Source organism: Ailuropoda melanoleuca, chromosome X (genome assembly GCF_002007445.2).
Source record: "Ailuropoda melanoleuca isolate Jingjing chromosome X, ASM200744v2, whole genome shotgun sequence".
NCBI lineage: Eukaryota > Metazoa > Chordata > Mammalia > Carnivora > Ursidae > Ailuropoda > Ailuropoda melanoleuca.
This window is the reverse complement of record NC_048238.1, coordinates 65,323,735-65,347,540: the sequence shown is the minus strand read 5'-3', so window position 1 is coordinate 65,347,540 and position 23,806 is coordinate 65,323,735. Positions and strand designations below refer to the sequence as shown.

General features: G+C 38.3%; 1 protein-coding gene across 1 annotated transcript in view; it reads right to left on the bottom strand.

Moving 5' to 3' along the window:
• The window catches only part of PCDH11X (protocadherin 11 X-linked), a 527,317-nt gene that overhangs the window by 374,454 nt on the left and 129,057 nt on the right, over window positions 1-23,806 (bottom strand). Inside the window, 2 exon segments of the mRNA XM_034649548.1 lie at window positions 16,393-18,531; window positions 18,533-18,904. Of these exon segments, the coding sequence (XP_034505439.1) occupies window positions 16,393-18,531; window positions 18,533-18,904 (2,511 nt within the window).

Below are 23,806 nucleotides of genomic sequence, written 5' to 3'. Positions count from 1 at the left end.
CCTGATACATGAAGAAATAGAAAACTCGAACAGACTTATAATGAGCAAAGAAATTGAATCAGTAATTAAAAAAAACTCTCAAGACACAGAAGTCCAAGGCTAGACCTTTTTCAGCCGGTCCCCTGAGTTGAGCTGGATAGGTACCAGATCAGCAGGAATATCCACGGAATCAGCCTGAGAACGCAGGAAGATACATCTGGATCTCTACAAATGAACATCTCCAGCGCTGAGTATCGAGGTACGAAGCGGGGAGCCGTGAAACCGCGCACAGATATCGGAAGCTAAACAGAAGGGGGAGGGAGCCGCCGTGTCAGGGCGCCGGGAAGCGGTAGCCACCTGCAAGGGGGAGCGGACAGACCGCGGACCCGCACGCTTGAGACAGCAGGCTGAGAAGGGAGCTCCGGGAGCGCACGCGGGACGGCTGGCGGTTGGCGGGCCACCTGCACGGGGGAGCAGGCGGACTCGCGGACGGCACCCGCGAGACAACAGACTTAGAACGCGAGCTCCAGGAGCGCGCGCGCAGGGCGGCTGGCGGGCCACCTGCACCGGGGAGCGGGCGGACCGCGGACCCGCACTCTGGAAACGGCAGACTGAGTCCGTGAGCCGGGAGCGTGCACCACCAAGCATCTCACGGAGCTCCGGAGCTCCGGTGTGCTCACTGGATCGAGGCTGAGACCGGGAGCTCCGGGAGCGTCCGCGGGGCGGCTGGCGGCTGGAGGGCCACCTGCACGGGGGAGCAGGCGGACTCGCGGTCAGCACCCGTGAGACACCAGACTGAGACGGGGAGCTCCGGGAGCCCGCGCGGGGCGGCTGGCGGCGGGCGGGGTTGGAAACACAAAGGACAGAGACGTGCCGGCCCTGGAAGTGAGGGCTGGGACGCCGGGTGTGGGGCGCACAGCCCGGGATGCTGCAGGGTTGAGCAGCACCAACAGAAACAGAGTTAAAGTGGCCAGAACATCAGTGGAGAACGATCCGCGATCCCTCTGTTCTGAGACAGAGGCTGAATTTCAGCCGCTGCTGCTCTCTCAGAAGAGGCATAGCAAACCGCCAGGGAAAGCCGCCAGAGAACAAAAGCCCGGAAATACCGGCTCACAGGGTGCCCATCCCCATCCCCCCTCGCAAGGGACACAGAGACTCTACCCAAACAGGGTTTTCTGAGTACCTGCAGGCAGGCCCCTCCCCCAGAAGGCAGGCTGAAAAATCAAGAAGCCCACAACCCGGAGCGCCTGAGTGGCGCAGTCACCAAGCACCTGTCTTCGGATTAGGGTGTGATCACAACGCTCCGTAAGGAGTCCTTCATCGGGCTTCTCCACCGGGAACCTGCTTCTTCCTCTCCCACTCCTCTGCTTGGGTTCCCTTTCTTGCTGACTGTCTCTCTCTCTCTCAAATAAATAAATAAACTCTTTAAGGAAGAAGCCCACATCCCTAAGATCTCTATAAAACAAGGGCGCACGGCCTGGGTCCCAGTCAACACTTGGGCTCTGGACAACCCTGCAATCTCTCTTCATCAGAATGACGAGAAGGAGAAGTCCCCCCCAGCAAAGAAAAGATAATGAGTCTGTGGCCTCTGCCACAGAATTGGCCTCGGCCACAGAATTAATACATATGGATGTATCCCAATTATCAGAAATGGAATTCAGAGCAACAATGGTCAAGATGATGAGTAAACTTGAAAAAAGCATCAGAGAAAGCGTTGCTGAGAATATAGAATCCCTAAGGGCAGAAATGAGAGCGAATCTGACAGAAATTAAAAATTCTATGAGCCAAATGCAGTCAAAACTAGAGGCTCTGACGGCCAGGGTCACCGAGGCAGAGGAACGCGTTAGCGAATTGGAGGATGGGTTAGTAGAAGAAAAAACGAAAATAGAAGCTGGTCTTAAAAAAATCCACGCCCACGAATGTAGATTACGGGAGATTACTGACTCTATGAAACGATCCAATGTCAGAATCATCGGCATCCCTGAAGGGGTGGAGAAAAACAGAGGTCTAGAAGAGATATTTGAACAAATTGTAGCTGAAAACTTCCCTAATCTAGCAAGGGAAACAAGCATTCGTGTCCAAGAGGCAGAGAGGACCCCATCCAAGCTCAACCAGGACAAACCTACGCCACGGCATGTCATAGTGCAATTCGCAAATATTAGATCCAAGGATACAGTATTGAAAGCGGCCAGGGCAAAGAAATTTCTCACGTACCAAGGCAAAGGTATCAGGATTACGTCAGACCTGTCTACAGAGACCTGGAATGAGAGAAAGGCTTGGGGGGGCATTTTTAAAGCTCTTTCAGAGAAAAACATGCAGCCAAGGATCCTTTATCCAGCAAAGCTGTCATTCAGAATTGATGGAGAAATAAAGACGTTCCAAAATCGCCAATCATTAACCAATTTCGTAACCACGAAACCAGCCCTACAGGAGATATTAAGGGGGGCTCTATAAAGGTAAAAAGGCCCCAAGAGTGATACAGAGCAGCAAGTCACAACCGATACAAAGACTTTAAAGAGAAATGGCATCATTAAAATCATATCTGTCAATAATCTCTATCAATCTAAATGGCTTAAACTCTCCCATAAAACGCCACAGGGTTGCAGATTGGATAAAAAGACATGACCCATCCATTTGCTGTCTACAAGAGACTCATTTTGAACCCAAAGATGCATTCAGACTTAGAGTAAGGGGATGGAGTACCATCTTCCACGCAAATGGACCTCAAAAGAAAGCTGGAGTAGCAATTCTCATATCAGATAGACTGGATTTTAAACTAGAGGCCATAGAGAGAGATACAGAAGGGCACTATATTATTCTTAAAGGAAGTATTCAACAAGTGGATATGACAATTATTAATATATATGCCCCCAACAGGGGAGCAGCAAGATACACAAGCCAACTCTTAACCAAAATAAAGAGACATATAGATAAGAACACAGTAATAGTAGGGGACCTCAACACCCCACTATCAGAAATAGACAGAACACCCTGGCAAAAACTAAGCAAAGAATCAAAGGCTTTGAATGCCATACTCGACGAGTTGGACCTCATAGATATATATAGAACACTACACCCCAGAACCAAAGAATACTCATTCTATTCAAATGCCCATGGAACATTCTCAAGAATAGATCATGCTCTGGGACACAAAACAGGTCTCAGCCAATACCAAAAGATTGAAATTATCCCCTGCATATTCTCAGACCACAACGCTCTGAAATTGGAACTCAACCACAAGGAAAAACCTGGAAGAAACTCAAACACTTGGAGGCTAAGAACCATCCTGCTCAAGAATGACTCGATAAACCAGGAAATCAAAAAACAAATTAAACAATTTATGGAGACCAACGAGAATGAATACACAACGGTCCAAAACCTATGGGATACTGCAAAGGCAGTCCTAAGGGGGAAATACATAGCCATCCAAGCCTCACTCAAAAGAATAGAAAAATCTAAAATGCAGTTTCTATATTCTCACCTCAAGAAACTGGAACAGCAACAGAGGGACAGGCCTAACCCACTGACAAGGAAGGAGTTGACCAAGATTAGAGCAGAAATCAATGAATTAGAGACCAGAACCACAGTAGAGCAGATCAACAGGACTAGAAGCTGGTTCTTTGAGAGAATCCATAAAATTGATAGACCACTGGCAAAACTTGTCCAAAAACAAAGAGAAAGGACTGAGATTATTAAAATTATGACTGAAAAGGGAGAGGTCACGACCAGCACCATTGAAATTGCAAGGATTATTAGAAACTTTTATCAACAGCTATATGCCAAAAAACTAAACAATCTGGAAGAGATGGAGGCCTTCCTGGAAACCTATAAACTACCAAGACTGAAACAGGAAGAAATAGATTTCTTAAATAGGCCAATTAACTATGAAGAAATTGAGTCAGTGATAAACAACCTTCCAAATAATAAAACTCCAGGCCCAGACGGTTTTCCTGGGGAATTCTACCAAACATTCAAAGAAGAAATAATACCTATTCTCCTAAAGCTATTTCAAAAAATAGAAACAGAAGGAAAGCTACCAAACTCATTCTATGAGGCTAATATTACCTTGATCCCCAAACCAGGCAAAGACCCCCTCAAAAAGGAGAATTACAGACCGATTTCTCTAATGAATATGGATGCCAAAATCCTCAACAAGATCCTTGCTAATAGAATCCAACAGTACATTAAAAGGATTATCCATCATGACCAAGTGGGATTCATACCTGGGATGCAAGCATGGTTCAACACTCGCAAATCAATCAATGTGATACATCATATCAACAAGAAAAGACTCAAGAACCATATGATCCTCTCAATTGATGCAGAAAAAGCATTTGACAAAATACAGCATCCTTTCCTGATTAAAACCCTTCAGAGTGTAGGAATAGAGGGTACATTTCTCAATCTCATAAAAGCCATCTATGAAAAGCCTACTGCAAGCATTATTCTCAATGGGGAAAAGCTGGAAGCCTTTCCCTTAAGATCAGGAACACGACAAGGATGCCCACTCTCGCCACTATTATTCAACATAGTACTAGAAGTCCTTGCAACAGCAATCAGAAGACAAAAAGGGATCAAAGGTATCCAAATCGGCAAAGAAGAAGTCAAACTGTCTCTCTTTGCAGATGACATGATACTCTATATGGAAAACCCAAAGGAATCCACTCCCAAACTATTAGAAGTTATAGAACAATTCAGTAAGGTGGCAGGATACAAAATCAATGCCCAGAAATCAGTTGCATTTCTATACACGAATAACGAGACTGAAGAAAGAGAAATTAGGGAATCCATCCCATTTACAATAACACCAAAAACCATGCGTTACCTTGGAATTAACTTAACCAGAGACGTAAAGGACCTATATGCTAGAAACTATAGATCACTTTTGAAAGATATTGAGGAAGACATAAAAAGATGGAAAAATATTCCATGCTCATGGATTGGAAGAATTAACATAGTTAAAATGTCCATACTACCCAGAGCAATCTACACTTTCAATGCTATCCCGATCAAAATACCGAGGACATTTTTCAAAGAACTGGAACAAATAGTCCTTAAATTTGTATGGAACCAGAAAAGGCCCCGAATCTCCAAGGAACTGTTGAAAAGGAAAAACAAAGCTGGGGGCATCACAATGCCGGATTTCGAGCTGTACTACAAAGCTGTGATCACAAAGACAGCATGGTACTGGCACAAAAACAGACACATCGACCAATGGAACAGAATAGAGAACCCAGAAATGGACCCTCGGCTCTTTGGGCAACTAATCTTTGATAAAGCAGGAAAAAACATCCGGTGGAAAAAAGACAGTCTCTTCAATAAATGGTGCTGGGAAAATTGGACAGCTACATGCAAAAGAATGAAACTTGACCACTCTCTCACACCATACACAAAAATAAACTCCAAATGGATGAAAGACCTCAATGTGAGACAGGAATCCATCAAAATTCTAGAGGAGAACATAGGCAACAACTTCTATGACATCGGCCAGAGCAACCTTTTTCACGACACATCTCCAAAGGCAAGAGAAATAAAAGATAAAATGAACTTATGGGACTTTATCAGGATAAAGAGCTTCTGCACAGCCAAGGAAACAGTCAAAAAAACTAAGAGACAGCCCACGGAATGGGAGAATATATTTGCAAAGGACACCACAGATAAAGGACTGGTATCCAAGATCTACAAAGAACTTCTCAAACTCAATACACGAGAAACAAATAAACAAATCATAAAATGGGCAGAAGATATGAACAGACACTTTTCCAATGAAGACATACAAATGGCTAACAGACACATGAAAAAATGTTCAAAATCATTAGCCATCAGGGAAATTCAAATCAAAACCACACTGAGATACCACCTTACGCCAGTTAGAATGGCAAAGATAGACAAGGCAAGAAACAACAATTGTTGGAGAGGATGTGGAGAAAGGGGATCCCTCCTACATTGTTGGTGGGAATGCAAGTTGGTACAGCCACTCTGGAAAACAGTGTGGAGGTCCCTTAAAAAGTTAAAAATTGAACTACCCTATGACCCAGCCATTGCACTACTGGGTGTTTACCCCAAAGATACAGACGTAGTAAAGAGAAGGGCCATATGCACCCCAATGTTCATAGCTGCATTGTCCACAATAGCCAAATCATGGAAGGAGCCGAGATGCCCTTCAACAGATGACTGGATTAAGAAGCTGTGGTCCATATATACAATGGAATATTACTCAGCTATCAGAAAGAACGAATTCTCAACATTTGCTGCAACATGGACGGCACTGGAGGAGATAATGCTAAGTGAAATAAGTCAAGCAGAGAAAGACAATTATCATATGATTTCTCTCATCTATGGAACATAAGAACTAGGAGGATCGGTAGGGGAAGAAAGGGATAAAGAAAAGGGGGGTAATCAGAGGGGGGAATGAAACATGAGAGACTATGGACTGTGAGAGGCAAACTGAGGACTTCAGAGGGGAGGGGGTGGGGGAAGGGGATAGCCTGGTGATGGGTAGTAGGGAGGGCACGTATTGCATGGTGCACTGGGTGTTATACGCAACTAAGGAAGCCAAACTTTACATCGGAATCTGGGGATGTACTGTATGGTGATTAACACAATATAATAAAATAAAATTAAAAAAATAAAAATAAAAATAAAAAAATAAAAAAAAAAGAAGTCCAAGGCTAGATGACTTCACAAGCAAATGCTGCCAAACATTTAAAGAAGAGGTAAAACCTATTCTTCTTGAACTATTTCAAAAGTAGAAAAGGAAAGAAGACTTTCAAATTCATTCTATGAGGCCAGCATTACCATGATACCAAAACCAGATAAAGTCTCCCCTAATAAAGAAAACTATAAGCATCCTTAATGAACATGGATGCAAAAGTTCTCAGTAAAATATTAGCAAACTAAGTCCAACAATACATTTTTAAAAAGTGTTCACCATGATCAAGTGGGATTTAGTCCTGGTTTGTAAGGTTGGTTCAATATTCCCAAATCAATCAACATGATACACTATATTAATAAAAGAAATGATAAGAACCATATGAGAACTTCAACAGATGCAGAAAAAGCATTTGACAAAGCACGACATCCATTCATGATAAAAACACTCAACAAAGTAGGTCTAGAGGGAACAAACTTCACCATAATAAAAGCCATATATGAAAAACCCATATTTAATATCATCCTGAATGGGGAAAAACTGAGAACTTTTCCACTACAGTCAAGAACAAGAGAGGAATGTCCATCCTCAGCATTGTTATTTAACAAGGTACTGGAATTCCTAGATACAGCAATTAGACAACAGAAAGAAAAGGCATCCAAATTGGTAAGGAAGAAGTAAAACTTTCACTATTTGCAGATGACATGATACTATCCATACAAAACCCAAAAGATTCCACCAACAAAATGCTGGAACTCATAAATGAATTCAGTCAAGTCTCAGGATACAAAATCAATGTACAGAAATCTGTTACATTTCTATACACCAACAATGAAGGAGCAGGAGAAACTAAAGAATCAATCCCATTTATAATTGTACTCAAAGCAATAAAATACCTAGGAATAAGCCTACCCAAAGAGGTGAAAGACTTGTACTCTGGAAAGTATAAAACAATGATGAAAGAAATTGAAGATGATACAAAGAAATGGAAAGATATTCCATGCTCATGGATTGGTGGAAAAAGTATGGTTAAAATGTCCATACTACCAAAAGAAATCTACACATTTAATGCAATCCCTATCAAAATACCAGCAGCACTTTTCAGAGAACTAGAAAAAGCAATCCTAAATTTGGATGGAACCACAAAAGATTCTGCATAGCCAAAGCAACCTTGAAAAAGAAAATTGAAGCTGATTATTGAACTCTGCATCTGAAACTAATGATGTACTATTTGTTGGTTAATTTAATTTAAATAAAAAAATAAAGTCTTTGGTAAATCTAAAAAAAGAGAAAAGAAAAGCTGGAGGCATCACAAATCTGGACTTTAAGTTATATTACAAAGACGTAGTGATCAAAAGAGTATTGTGGGGCGCCTGGGTGGCACAGCGGTTAAGCATCTGCCTTCGGCTCAGGGCGTGATCCCGGCGTTGTGGGATCGAGCCCCACATCAGGCTCCTCCGCTATGAGCCTGCTTCTTCCTCTCCCACTCCCCCTGCTTGTGTTCCCTCTCTCGCTGGCTGTCTCTATCTCTGTCAAATAAATAAAAAAATAAAATCTTAAAAAAAAAAAGAGTATTGTACTGGTAAAAAATGTACACATAGATCAATCAAACAGAATAGAAAACCCAGAAATGAATCTACAATTTTGTGGTCAACTAGTCTCCAATGAAGCAGGAAAGAGTATCTGAAGGGAAAAGAAAGTTTCTTCAACAAATGGTGTTGGGAAAACTGGGCAGCAATATGCAAAAGAATGAAATTGGGCCACTTTCTTACCCCCTACACAAAAATAAATTCAAATTGGATGAAAGACCTAAATGTGTGACCTAAGATCATAAAAATCCTGGAGGAGAACACAGGCAGTAACTTCTTTCACTCTGGCCACAGGAAATTCTTTCTAGATATGTGTCCTGAGGCAAGAGAAACAAAAGCAAAAATAAATTGTTGGGACTTCATAAAAATAAAAAGCTTCTGCATAGTGAACAAAAACTGAAAAGCAACCTAAAGAATGGGAGAAGATATTTGCAAACAACAGATCTGATAAAGGGTTAGTATCCAAAAACATATAAAACTTATAAAAATCAACACTCAAAAGCCAAAGAATCCAATTAAAAGACATGAATAGACATTTTTTTTTCAAAGAAGACATACACATGGTCAATAGATACATGGTGATCATCACTGATCATCAGGGAAATACAAATCAAAACTACAATGAGATATCACTTCACACCTGTCGGAATGTCTAAAATTAACAAGAGAATGGGGCGCCTGGGTGGCACAGCAGTTAAGCATCTGCCTTTGGCTCAGGGCTTGATCCCGGCATTGTGGGATCTAGCCCCACATCAGGCTCCTCTGCTATGAGCCTGCTTCTTCCTCTCCCACTCCCCCTGCTTGTGTTCCCTCTCTCACGGGCTGTCTCTATCTCTGTCAAATAAATAAATAAAATCTTAAAAAAAAAAACAAGAGAAGAATCAACAGTTGTTGGCAAGGTTGGAGAAAGCGGGACCCTCTTGCACTGTTAGTGGGAATGCTAACTTGTGCAACCACTCTGGAAACAGTAGGGAGATTCCTCAAAAACTTAAAAATAGAACTGCCCTATGATCCAGCAATTGCACTACTAGGTATTTACCCAAAGAATACAAAAATATGAATCTGAAAGGATATATACACCCCAATGTTTATACCAGCATTACCTACAGTAGTCAAACTATGGAAACGAGATTCCTCAAAAAGTTAAAAGTAGAACTGCCCTATGATCCAGTGATTGTACTACTAGGTATTTACCCAAAGAATACAAAAATACAAATCTGAAAGGATATATGCACCCCAATGTTTATAGCAGCATTACTTACAGTAGTCAAACTATGGAAACAGTCCAAGCATCCATTGACGGATGAATTGATAAAGAAAAGCCAGAGATATACATACACATATATATGTATGTATATGGAAAAAAGCATTTTGCAATCCCTGTCAAAAAAGTATTTTGTTAGGGATTGCATTAATGTGTAGACTGCTTTGGGTAGTATGGATATTTTAACAGTATTTGTTCTACCAATCCATGAGCATGGAACGTCTTTCCATTTCTTTGCATCATCTTCAATTTCTTTCATCATTGTTTTATACTTTCCAGAGTACAGGCCTTTCACCTCTTTGGGTAGGATTATTCCTAGGTATTTTACTGTTTGGGGAACAATTATAAATGGGATTGATTCTTTAGTTTCTCCTTCAGCTGCTTCATGTATATGTATATACATATATCTATAACTATATCTTTGAGTATTACTCATCCTTAAAAAAATAATGTGATTTTGCCATTTGCACCAACATAGATGGAGCTACAAAACTATCATCTGGAATTTGAATAAAAATATTAAAAATGTTTTATTCTGAGAGAGAAAGTCGCAGCTTTAAAAATATAGTTTCTATTTTTATCATCTGCAAAGATGACACCCATAAAGCTATTGAATTTTTTAAAAGATTCTGGATAACTATTTCAAGACATTTTCATCTTCAAATATACAAAGGAGTGATTAGGAGTGTTTCTTATTGCAGTAACAAGGAAAAGGAACCCTGTAGCCGAAGAAAAATGAAGTATTTTCCCTTAGCTCAAAGACTGTGCAAAAAAGGAGAGACCAGGATGGTCTTGATATAAGCATTTAAAATGTATATACATGATAATTACATGTACAAATGGTCATGAAGCCACAGTAATTTATTGTGGGACATTCGATTCATTTGGGGGGGCATCATTTTATTCACAGTTAAATCAAGACTATGGATTTTGGAAACTCCTACCTTTAGTACACCTTGGTACCTGCAGGGCAGTGACACTAGGGGTATAAGTTGGTTCAATTTAGACATCCTTGGAATGATTTGAATTAAACATTTAATTTATCAGAAAGAAATGGGAGGGGAATTATGAAGTTATTATATATGAATATCTTTCACAAAGGTAAATTTTAATTTTAAATATATTTTACAACAGTTGTTTATAAGAATGTAATACAATATTGTAACTTACATGACAGTTTCATCACTAGTAAAATAGTTACACTCACAGTCATTATAATTAAGTAATGTTTAAAAAGTCAGATAGCTAGTATGTCAAGGAACTTAATATCATTGTGTATATAGATAATAAACCAAATCCTATTCGCACTTTGTAAGGACACCTTATTTGTCCTGTGTTTAGGAAAAGATCTCTTAGCTAAATAAAAGAAAATGTCATTGTGGAAAAAGTTATTAATTTATTTGACATTTTAAGAATTACAAAAAATCAAAAAATAAAAATAAAAGAGGATGTTTGGAAAATATTTCAATTTTCTCTTCATTTACACCTTGCTTACTGTACATTCATTATAAAATCACACACAATGAAGCATTTGAATGAAAATCCAGGAAACATATGTTATGTCATAATTATAAAGGTCTGTTATGCTCCCTTTTGTCCCAAGAAATCACATAAAAAATTATGCTAGTAGTATCAGTAAGTCATAAGCAGTTTAAAGAATATCACATAAAATTGGGACATGTTGTTCTTTCCTCAATAAAATATAATATACACTCAAGTTGAGGCATTTAGTCATTTGTGTAGGAAATTAATTGACATACTGAGAAAAATGAGTTAATTTGAAAGCAAAGTATTCAAAGCAATGATATATATTCAGTAATTTAGTGCCAGAGAAATAAAATAGATGTGTCACTATTTAGATATTACTCTAGTGCCTTATATTTCCTAAGTAGTTCACAATTAAGATAAAAATCTTTTTAGCTATGCTATCTAAATCCTTGTTTCTCTTCTCATATGACTGGAGCTATTTCAGGGAATATAAACAACTTTACATTATCCTTTTAATAGATAAATATAGGAAGAACTTATTTTTTCACTATTTATAGAAAAAGGAAATGTGATTACAACAAAAATAATTGTGTAATAATTAAAGCAGTGGAACAACATGATTGTCATCAACATAAAAGCCAACAGGAACATTTTATATCATCCAACTTTTAAGCATAATGATAGGTAATTATAATTATTTTCTCAAAATCACTTTGTTAGTGAATCTTTTTAGGAAAAAAAATAGTGTTCTTTTGTCCTTTGTTTTGGGTCTTAAAAAATTCTCTTGCCCTGGATATCTTTCAGAGGGTAGCTTGGATAGTTCAGCTTCACTTCCAAACTCCCAGAGATGATATTTAAACTTTTCAGCAATCAAGGCAAGTAATTCCATGCCAAATGATTGATATAGTAATCATAAATTTGTACAATAAGACAGTATTGCATTACATTACAGTTGTTGACATTTAGAGTAAGTAAATGGAGAAGCAGCATAACAAAAATATTTTATTACACTGAACTGTTTCTTCCACAAATTTTAAATTTTGATGGCAAGATTATAGCTAAATAAGCATTAAGTTCATTGGGACATCCTTTTTAAGGTTTTTTGTTTTGTTTTGTTTTTTGTTTTTTGCTTTCCTTTATAATAGGAAATCCAGGTTACAAAATCAGTGATCTCAACCAAATTTTGAAATCACGAATTATTGGAATTTTTGGTAAGATGAATGGAATTATTTTGTTCCTGTAAAGTTATATCTCACTGCAGATTTCAATAGTTGATGCCCTGGAATCAGTCCAGAACAAGAAAAATAACAGGTTATCAAAAATCAGACGGTTAAGTTCTAGGAATCCGAGTTGCCAAGCAATATAGATGCACAAAATCAAAGTTATTGAATTTAATAGTTAGTTCCAATCCTATTACAAGCTAACTCAGATTCCTGTTATCATTTTGAATCCATGTATAATACCTAAACATGGTTACATCCATGAATTAGTTTAAAAACCTTCCACTATAGATTTTACATCATTTCTGAAACTGCAAAACTACTCAAACTCCAATCACAGAAATTGGTTAGAATGTTTTTAAATAAAACACCTCAAATACATGTCTAAGACAGTGACTAGTACATAAAAGACTCTCACGAAATGGTACTTTCATTTTTATTCTCCTCTATTTTTCAAGTGTATAGTCTTCACAATATTTTAATGGGAGAAGTAGTCTAAGCTAAACTTGATTTTGGTAGTATTTCTTTTACATGGCAGCTATCAAAATTGATTCTAAAATGGTTATACTTATTGTTTTTCTAGTTGTACCAACCAGATGTTATCTGTATGCTCTGAAATGTGTTAATTGAAGGTAAACTGTAGAATGATCTTTTAAATTTCATGTTTTTCCTTTTTTCTGCAATATATGCCCTCCAGAATACTTTAAAAAATTATACCAAAGAAGAGCATCACATTTTCAAGGTATAAATGGTTTTGTGAAACAGATACATTTCTCTCTTTTTAAGATTTTATTTATTTATTTGAGAGAGTGCAAGGGGCAGAGGGAGAGGGAGAAGCAGACTCCCCACTGAGCAGGGAGCCCAATGTGGGGCTTAATCCCAGAACTCTGGGATCATGACCTGAGCCAAGGGCAGACACTTAACCAACTGAGCCACCGAGGTGCCCCAAAGCAGATATATTTTTAATGAATGTTCCATCATTTTTCAGAACATCTGAGTCAAAATAATTATAGAAAATTTGATTGCCTGTTGAAAACATGAAATTTCTGATAAATCTCCTTATATATTATAGCTTACTACAACCATTTCATTTCTTTCATTTTCTATTTAGGTGAGTAATGAACTAAATGTAAATATCACCCCAAAATCTCCTTTTGAAAATGTATTTCACACTTTGTTCAAAATCAGTTGGAACATTTTTGCCTTCTGCTAACAATAGTATTTTATTTAATGGTCAGAATTTCCTTAAGGAACAATTTTTGTTGTGTTGGTTGACACTTTTCCCCATTTTGTGTGATCTTTCTTTAAAAAGAAGGCACCGTCTATATTCTAAGTTTTAAATACATGTATTCTTCTTTAGTGCTCACTTACCTTAGCATTCTTCAACATCAGTAAATATAAGATGCCTCTCCTGGCATTAATAAGAAATTGAAGAATATATAGAATGGGTGAAGAATATTACAAATGTAGCACAAAATATAAGAATCAAATTATTTTTAATATCACATTAATTTGCCTAAGTTCACCAATTCATGTCCAGCAGATATTTAGTAATTTAGTAATGTGAACCAATGACAGAAAATATATAATTTATCTATTTTTTAAGATGTGAAAAAATACAATAAGTCATCTGAAAATTAATTGATTGTAAAATGGTCCTTTTACCTAATAAAAACCTAGTGATAACCAAGAACTTATTCTAATTAGCATTTACTTTTTATATTTTGCCTATCTCATGAAGTTATTTGTCCTGTGTTTAGGAAAAGATCTCTTAGCTAAATAAAAGAAAATGTCATTGTGGAAAAAGTTATTAATTTATTTGACATTTTAAGAATTACAAAAAATAAAAATAAAAGAGGATGTTTGGAAAATATTTCAATTTTCTCTTCATTTACACCTTGCTTACTGTACATTCATATTCTCAAGTAAAATAAATCTAGCCCATAAAACATCTCCATGCCTTCAAAAACTGTTGAAACCAGAATTTACTCTTTTAACAAACTTCATGAGCCAATCTAGCACAAATGATAATCTGCTAATGTAATTCACAAGCCACACCCCCTTTATATACATTTTAAAGTGAGCCACAAATTTAGTCCAGGGAAAAGTGTTATTAAAATACAACACACACACACACACACACAAAGTACTCAACACACAGAAATTTTTGTTCATAAAGGATAATTTCCTGTTGAGAAATGTTTATAATAAATAGACTAATAGCAGTAAAAATTAGAAAATTATAGCACCTTTATGAATGATTACATATAAACAGAAACAAACCTTGAGGAGATGTTAGGCATCTAACACCTTGTACCTTGTAACTCATTCAAAACATAACAGAACTCTGTATACAGAGAATAGGGTTCTATTTTACTATCTGCAATAGCATAATTGTGGACATATTGTAACAAAAATGCACCCACAACTGGAGTTTTTATCTTACTTCCACTGTGTGATTAAGAATGGTTAAGGTTATTGTATAATTTAAATATGCATATTCTTGAATGACCTCAATTCTTAAAACCATTTCTTAAATTATGATAAATTATTATTTTCATAGTTATTTTGAATTCTGATAGATTTTTTTATTATTTCTAACTTTGGTGAAAAGATACCCAGTTTGACTTTAACATTACAATCATTTTATTAAGTCTGAATAGGTTTTCAAAAGTCTTTATTCACTGAAACTGAGATGAAGATCTTTTTTTTTAAAGATTTTATTTATTTATTTGAGAGAGACAGCCGGCGAGAGAGGGAACACAAGCAGGGGGAGTGGGAGAGGAAGAAGCAGGCTTCCAGTGAAAGAGCCTGATGTGGGGCTCGATCCCATAATGTCGGGATCACGCCCTGAGCTGAAGGCAGACGCTTAACGACTGCACTACCCAGGGCCCCCTAAAGATCTTTTTTAAAAGTAACACAGACAAAACAAGAAAATCAACATGTGATATAATTTCAAACAGAGAAAAGATGTAGATAAATTCTATTGCTTGACTTTATTAAATAAGTAACCATACTTAAATCATTTAATTTACTTATGAATTTCTAGATAAATTTGTAATCATTTCTCCACAGAATACAGGTAAAAATCACTGTAAAACTCTTGTTTTCATAAGTTAACTGGGTTTTAAATTATTATACATAGATTTCTTGGGTTTTAATATGCCCATATTTTCCTTTGCTTCCATTAAAAAAACACATATTTCATTAGCCAAAGTCATTATCTTTTAAAAATGTTTCCTGGAGGGCTTTAAATATCTTGCACAAATATGCAAATACTTAAATGGATGTCCAAAATAGAGATCTAATATATTTTTCATGTTCTGGCTTGAAGATGAGAATGAGTAGCACGCCTTTATTTTTATTATTTTTTTTAGAGATTCTTTTTTTTTTAAGATTTTATTTATTTATTCGACAGAGATAGAGATCAGCCAGCAAGAGAGGGAACACAAGCAGGGGGAGTGGGAGAGGAAGAAGCAGGCTCATAGTGGAGGAGCCTGATGTGGGGCTCGATCCCATAATGCTGGGATCACGCCCTGAGCCAAAGGCAGACGCTTAACCACTGTGACATCCAGGCGCCCCATGCCTTTATTTTTCTAATCCCATTCTTGTAACATTGTGTAAATAAAGATTTTATGAAACAGAATAATGGTGGGTTCCCAATCTAAAAATAACATTCTCTTTTCATTGTGGCAGTTTGGGAGTAGAGTAGGTAGGGAAGATATATTGATGCTATTTTATTTTCTTGAGCAGACAGATTTTCCCAAGTGAAGCTGGGATTCTAAACACCATTAAGCATCAAGACCTTACCAGATTCTAAAAAGCTTTACTGTGATGCATCTAGCCCTGTTTTGATTCTCATGTAACTAATGATATTGAGGACAGTGCCAGGACCTTTGTTTTAGGGTTTTTCCATATATTCTCTAACAAGAAGTGTCATACTTCCATTTGCAAACAACGTTGCCCCTATTATATTCATCATTCGGCACCCAATTTTCCTACCATCAGAAGTCATTTTACCCTGATTTTATGCCAAATTTAAAATGAAACCATATATTTATTTTGATACTTCTGCAGAATATAATCATTTTGATTGTTGGAGTCAATACAGTAGATTCTGTAAAGTTCTACTTCAACTGAAAATAATTTTAAGAAATAAAACAAAGTTAGAAAGTTTAGTTAGAAACTTGGATTACCTACCGGTCTAGTGTGTACAGACACAGGAGTTTTGAAAGTTGTCACTGAATAGCTGCACTCAGAAACACTGTAAGGATCAGAACTGCTGGAGGAACACTTAGAGATGGAATCACAGGCCACAAAGGTGTTATCAAGTGGCAGTTCCTGGATGATGTGGTGCTTTGAATTCAGGGGAGTTTCAGGCTGGATCTGGAAGGCAGGCTGTGGAGAGGCAGATTTGTAGTGCCTGGCCAAATCAGGGCTGTCAAGCTTGAAGGTAGTAGGTATAGTCCCCCACTTGTACTTGCCCATGGTTTGTTCTTCCAGCTCAATGGGAAGGTCTAATGTGACACTGTTTCCATCATTGTCAGCACCATCTGCCTTAGTTTCTTCAATAGTGACAAAGTTAAGCAGCAAGTTCTTAGGGGCATGCTTCTTTTTCTTCTTCTTCTTTTTCTTCTTCTTCTTCATTATCATCATTATCATCTGCCTGTTTTCTGTTTTTGGAGTAACCCATTCAGAATTACGCTTGTTTTTCTGAGCAGCCTTAAGGTGTGGTGATTGGCAGCATCTTACTACAGCAGTAATGAAAATAACAAGGATGACAGTTATGGTGCCAGCAATAAGAGCAACCATGATCTTGACATAGTCACTGGTTGGTGAGGATGTATCAGTTGTCTCAATATTTGAGGTCACTGGTGTTTCAATGCTTTTGTGCACCAGTTCATGAATCCATGTAGCATTGGTCACTGATTCATTCACAAATAGATTAACAATAACAACACTGAAGAGAGATTCAGGTTGTCCTAAGTCCTTCACTTTAACTATCAGTCTGTGTAAACCAAGGTCTGTAACAACACATTTCTCCTTTAGTGTGATGTTGCCTGTTGTTTGGTCAATTATAAACAGACCTTTTGTGTTTCCTTCTACAATGCTGTAACGAAGCTCTGCATTCATGCCAGTGTCATTGTCAACAGCAAGTACTGTAAAGACCACTGTGCCTGGATTAGTGGATGGTAGAACCAATTCATAGGAGTTGTTGGAAGAAGGGGCAATGAAAAGTGGTTTGTTGTCATTGACATCAACCACATTTATGGTCACTTTGGCAGTTGAAGAATGTGATACCTTACCACCATCCTCAGCCTTTACATAGAAAGTATAAGATTCTTGTTTTTCTCTGTCAAATGAAATATTTGGTCGGATGACACCAGTCTGTGGATCAATGGTGAAGTCATCATTCACATCGAAAATGGAGAGAGTGACTGCAGAATTTTCTCCATAATCCGGATCAGTTACAGTGATTAGTCCTACTGTGCCATGTCTTGGAAGGTTTTCTGGGACATAGAAATTGTACTCATTGTGAGTAAAAATTGGACTGTTGTCATTCTGATCAAGAATGGTCACTAAAACTGTGGCATTGGTCATTAAGGATGGCATCCCATTATCTTTTGCCAGAACTGTGAAGGAATATTTTTCCTGTTTTTCTCTATCTAGTTTCTTCACTGCAGTCAGAATGCCTGTATGATGATCCAGGTTGAATTCAGATGGAGCATCAATACCTAGCAGATAATTGATCTCAGCATTGTGCCCACTGTCTGAATCTGTTGCACTTATTTTTGTCAACTTGGTGCCAGGAGAGTTATTCTCAGGAAGAGAAAGACTTATGAAAGGCTGGGTGAAAACAGGAGCATTGTCATTTTCATCTTTCACTTTGACAAGGAGCATGGATGATTGATTCAAAGGAGGTTTGCCAGCATCCGCAGCTAGTAATTTAATGGCATATTCTCTCGTGGACTCATAGTCAAGATATGCAGCAGTCTCCAGGAGGAACTGATTACTGAATACTGGCCTTAATCTGAAAGGGACTTCATGATCTGTGAAGCATGTCACCATGCCATTATTGTCAGCATCTTTATCTGTCACAGTTACAAGAGCAATTTTGGTGTTGAGTGGAGCATTTTCTGAAAGAACCACAGTGCCATTGATTGGATTAATAATGTATCTTATGTCAATTGATGGGGCATTATCATTGATATCTGTAATATTTACTAGAACCATTGCTCTTGCTGGTATCAATCCACCATCACTTGCCAAAACCAGTAACTTGTGGTTTGGTGATTCCTCCCTATCCAGTGGTTGTTTGATTGTGATAAGTCCAGTAGTGGGTGTTGAGGTGAAATAGTCTCTTGGCGATGTTGGAGATTAGATTGCTGAAATAGAAGTGAATCTTGGCATTTTCACCTATGTCGGCATCTGTGGCATGGAGTTGTGTCACTGAAGTACCTACAGGAGAATTTTCTGGTAAATTGACTTCAATCCCATCCTCCTTGAAGACTGGGCTGTTGTCATTTGTATCAGCAACACTTATTTGCAAAATAGCGGTACTGGATCTTTGAGGAAAGCCACCATCTTCAACTTTTACTTTCATTATATATGTATCCTTCTCTTCCCTATCTAACTCTTTTTGAACAATCAGCTGTGGCATCTTGTCTCCTTCTGGTGTTTCAATGACATCAAGCCCAAAAGTACTTTGACCCTAGAAAATATATAATGAAACATATTTTAACTTATGTAATGAGAGCAATGTTCAAACTATTGAAGCCACATGACAAAGGATCAGCTCAGAAATAGATGTCAGAAGACTTAAATTCTAAGTCCCAAATCTGTCTGTAACTAGTACTGTGACCACAAGTAAGTTGCTTAACAACTCCATGCATTTGTAAAATTAGAGAGTTGTGCTATAAGAGGGTCTGAGAGCTTTTCAGTTCATGGCATTTTATGGTAATTAGTGTGACTCATGAACATAAAGTATTAAAGTTTACAAAAGGAAAAAGTATAAAGACTTGTCAGTGTCTTACATGGTGAATTAAGTTATGAGTGAATGAACTGAGGCAAGATGACAGTAAAGTAGGGAACCTCATTTTATCTAGACCCTTGAATTTAGCTAGATAACTATCAAACTATTCTGAATACCCATGAACTCAGTCTGAGATGTAAGAAAAAAAAATTGGAACTCTACAAGTAGAAAATCCACTGCTTTTTTGCAAGGTAGGAGGTGTGGAGACATGAATCTGAGGGGAGATATCTAGAGATAAATGGAGGGGGGAAGGAGCCTCCATAAGTTGGCTACCAGAAAGTGATATAGCCCTGGAAGGCAAATTCAGAACCCTTAGAAATCTGCTCCAATGAGAGATATCCCTGTCTGAAAGGGGCTCAGGGGATGAAAAGGGTAGAATTCTACATGGCTTAGTGTGGTCTCAGGATCCCAGGAATCACAAAACTAACAAAGGTGCCTGAACTGGTAGAGTGCCCAAGCAGTGGAGTGGTTATGGTCAGTGAGCATGGGAGGGGACTCTCAGCTTAGGTGACCATAAACTGCCAGCCAGCTCTCTGGGTGACCTCTCTCCACCTGGACACCCAGCAGCAGACTGGAATGGGTGGGCCATCTGTCATCCCCCAGGAGGGGCAGAATGGGTGTACCCATGATCTGGCAAAAGCTCTTAGGTTGGTGGCCCCATAAAGGACAGTAAGGCTACATTCAGCCATCCCCCAGGAGTGGCAGAGTGGGTACACGCATGAGTCTGCAATCACTCTCAGGGTCAGAGCAATGCAAAGGGCTGTAATGTGGGACCCTCGGACTCCCCCCAGGAGGATTGCTGTGAGCATACATCATGGGAGTATGTGGAGTTTGACACACACAAAAGTGAAGAACGTTTGTCCTAGAGGTTTTACTGAAGAAGGGGGACAGCAATCTTTCATCTCTGAGGCTGGAGATCAGGGCAGAGACATTTTTATATTGATCCTCTAAGGAGGTGTGGAAAGCCTTCAGGGAAAAAAAGCCACACAGAGGACCAGCTTACACTGAGCCCAGCCCCCTGGCAAGGGGCAGTGCAACTCCACCCAGGCAAAGACACCCAAGAAGCAACACAGCAGGTCCCTCACCCAGAAGACCAACTGGAAGAACAGGTGTACAACTAGTTTACAGATCCCATAAGANTATATATATATATATATATATATATATATGCTTTCTTTGCAGTTTTGGGATTCGGTGTCTCTAACTTACTGACCAAAATTCACCTAGGAACAAGTGGATCACCCTGCTTTGTTCACCCTGTGAGATTATATTCTTTCTACCACCCCCTTTTTTTGTTTGTTTCTTTTTTTTTTTGGTTTGTTTGTTTTTCTGTTTTGGTTACTGACCTCCTTGGATTTGTCTAGTGTGCATTTTGCTTGGGTTGTAGTTCATATTTTTTTTTTATTCTGCACATTCACTCATCCATTCTTCTCTGGGTAAAATGACTACAAGGAGGAATTCACAACAAAAGAAAGAACCAGGGGCGCCTGGGTGGCTCAGTTGTTAAGTGTCTGCCTTTGGTTCAGGGCATGAACCCAGAGTCCTGGGATCAAGCCCCACATCAGGCTCATCCACTGGGAGCCTGCTTCTTCCTCTCCTGCTCCCCCTGCCTGTGTTCCCTCTCTCACTGGCTGTCTCTCTTTCTGTCAATTAAATAAATAAAATCTTTAAAAAAAAAAAAAAAAGAAAGAACCAGAGATAATGCTCCCTGTCACAGATCTAATCGATATAAGTAAGATGTCAGAGAAGGAATTCAGGATAACAATTATAAAGTTAATAGCTGGGTTTGAACAAAGCATAAAAGACACCAGAGAGACTCTAAGTGCAGAAATGAAATCTAATCATGCCAAACTTAAAAATGCAATAACTGAGAGTCAGTCAAAATCAGGTGCTCTAAAAGCTAGGGTGAATGAGACAGAAGAGAGAGTAAGTGATCTAGAAGATAGGCTGATGAAAAGGAAGGAAGTTGAGGAAAAGACAGACAAACAACTAAGAGCCAATGAAGAAATGCTTTGAGAAATTAATGATGCCAGGAAACGTACTAATGTCAGAATTACTGTGGTACTTGAGGGTGAAGAGAGAGAGAGAAAAAGAAAGGGCCAGAAGGTATATTTGAGCAAATCATGGCTGAGAACTTCCCTAATCTGGGGAAAGAAAAAAGCATTCAAGTCCAAGAGGTAGAGAGGAGGCCTCCCAAAATCAATAAAAATAGATCAACACCCTGATATATAATAGTGAAGCTTACAAATTTTAGAGAAAAAGAGAAAATCCTGAAAGTAGCTTCAGACAAGAGGTTCCTTGCCTATGGAGGGAAGGATATCAGACTAACATGAGACCCTGCCACAGAAACCTGGTAAGCCAGAAAGGGCTGACATGATATATTCAGAGTACTAAATGAGAAGAACATGAAGCCAAGAATACTTTATCCAGTAAGGCTGTAATTCAGAATGAAAAGAGAGATAAAGAGCCTGTAGTACAGACATAAACTGAAAGAATATGTGACCACTAAGCCAGCCCAGCAAGAAATATTAAGGGGGATCCTTTAAGCAAAGGGAGAGCCCAAGAGTAACACAGACCAAAGAGAAACAGAGACAACCTACAGAAAGAAGAATATTACAGGCAATACAATAGCACTAAATTCATATCTTCCAATATTTACTCTGAGTGTAAATGGGCCGAATGCTCCCATTAAAAGACAGGGTATCAGATTGGATTAAAAAAAGCAAGACTCATCAATATGTTGTCTACAAGAGACTCATTTTATACCTAGACACCTCCAGACTGAAAGTGAGGGACTGGAGAACAATTTAACACACTAATGGACCTAAAAAGAAAGCTGAGATAGAAAACTTCATATCAGACAAACTAGATTTTAACCCAAAGACTGTAGTAAGAGATGGAGAGAGACACTATATCATACTTAAAGGGTGTATCCAACAAGAAGATCTAACAATTGTAAATATTTATGCCCCCAACATGGGAGGAGCCAATTATATCAACCAATTAATAACCAAAGTAAAGAAACACATTGATAATAATACATTCATAGGAGGGGACTTCAACACTCCACTCACAGCAATGGACAGATCATCTAAGCAGAAGATCAACAAGGAAACAAGGGCTTTCAATGACACACTGGACCAGATGGACTTCAAGATATATACAGAACATTCCCTCTTTAAACAACAGAATACTCATTCTTCTCCAGTGCATATGGAGCTTTCTCCAGAATAGACCACATACTGGGTCACAAATCAGGTCTCAACCAGTACCAAAAGACTGGGATTATTCCCTGTATATGTTCAGACAACAATGCTTTGAAACTGGAACTCAACCATAAGGAAAAATTTGGAAGGAACACAAACACTGATAAATTAAAAAGCATCCTGCTAAAGAATGAATTGGTCAACCAGGAAATTAAAGAGGAACTTAAACAATTCATGCAAAACAATACAAATGAAAACACATTGGTTCAGAACCTATAGGATATGGTAAAAGCAGTCCTTAGAAGGAAGTACGTAGCCAACCAAGCCACTCTCAAAAAATTAGAAAGAATCCCAAATGCATAAGCTAACCTTACACCTAAAGGAGCTGGAGAAAGAACAGCAAATAAATCCTAAAACAAGCAGAAGAAAAGAAATAATAAAGATTAGAGCAGAAATCCATGAAATAGGAACCAGAAGAACAGTAGAACAGAACAATGTAACTAGAAACTAGTTTGTTGAAAGAATTAAGAAGATAGATAAACCTTTGGCCACACTTATCCAAAAGCAAAGAGAAAGGACCCAAATTAATAAAATCATGAATGAAAGAGGAGAAATCATGAGCAATACCAAGGAAATAGAGACAATTATTAGACCTTAATACCAGCAGCTATATGCCAACAAACTGGGCAAACTGGAAGAAATGGATGCATTCCTGGACTTATAAACTACCAAAACTGAAACAGGAAGAAATAGACAATCTGAACAGAGCAATAACCAACAAGAAAATTGAAACAGTAATCTAAAACCTCCCAAAAAACAAGAGTCCAGAACCAGACAGCTTCCCAGGGGAATTCTACCAAACATTCAAAGAAGAAATCATTCCTATTCTCCTGAAGCTGTTCCAAAAAATAAAAAAGGAAGGAAAACTTCCAAACTCCTTCTTTGAGGCCAGCATTACCCTGATCCCAAAACAAGACAAAGACCCCATCAAAAAGGAGAATTACAGATCATTATCCCTGATAAACATGGATGCCAAAATACTCTACAAGATCCTGGCCAATAGAATTCAACAGTACATTAAAAGGATTATTCACACAACCAGGTGGGGTTTATTCCTGGGATGCAAGGTGATTCAACTTTCATAAATCAATGAATGTGATAGATCACATTATCAAAAGGAGACACGAGAACCATATGATCCTCTCAACTGTTGCAGAAAAAGCATTTGACAAAATACAACATTCTTTCCTGATTAAAACTCTTCAGAGGAGGAGTTAAGATGGTGGAAGAGTAGAGGTCCCCTTTTTCAGCTGGTCACCTGAGTCGAGCTGGATAGGAATCACACCATCCTGAAAACCCATGGAATCAGCCTGAG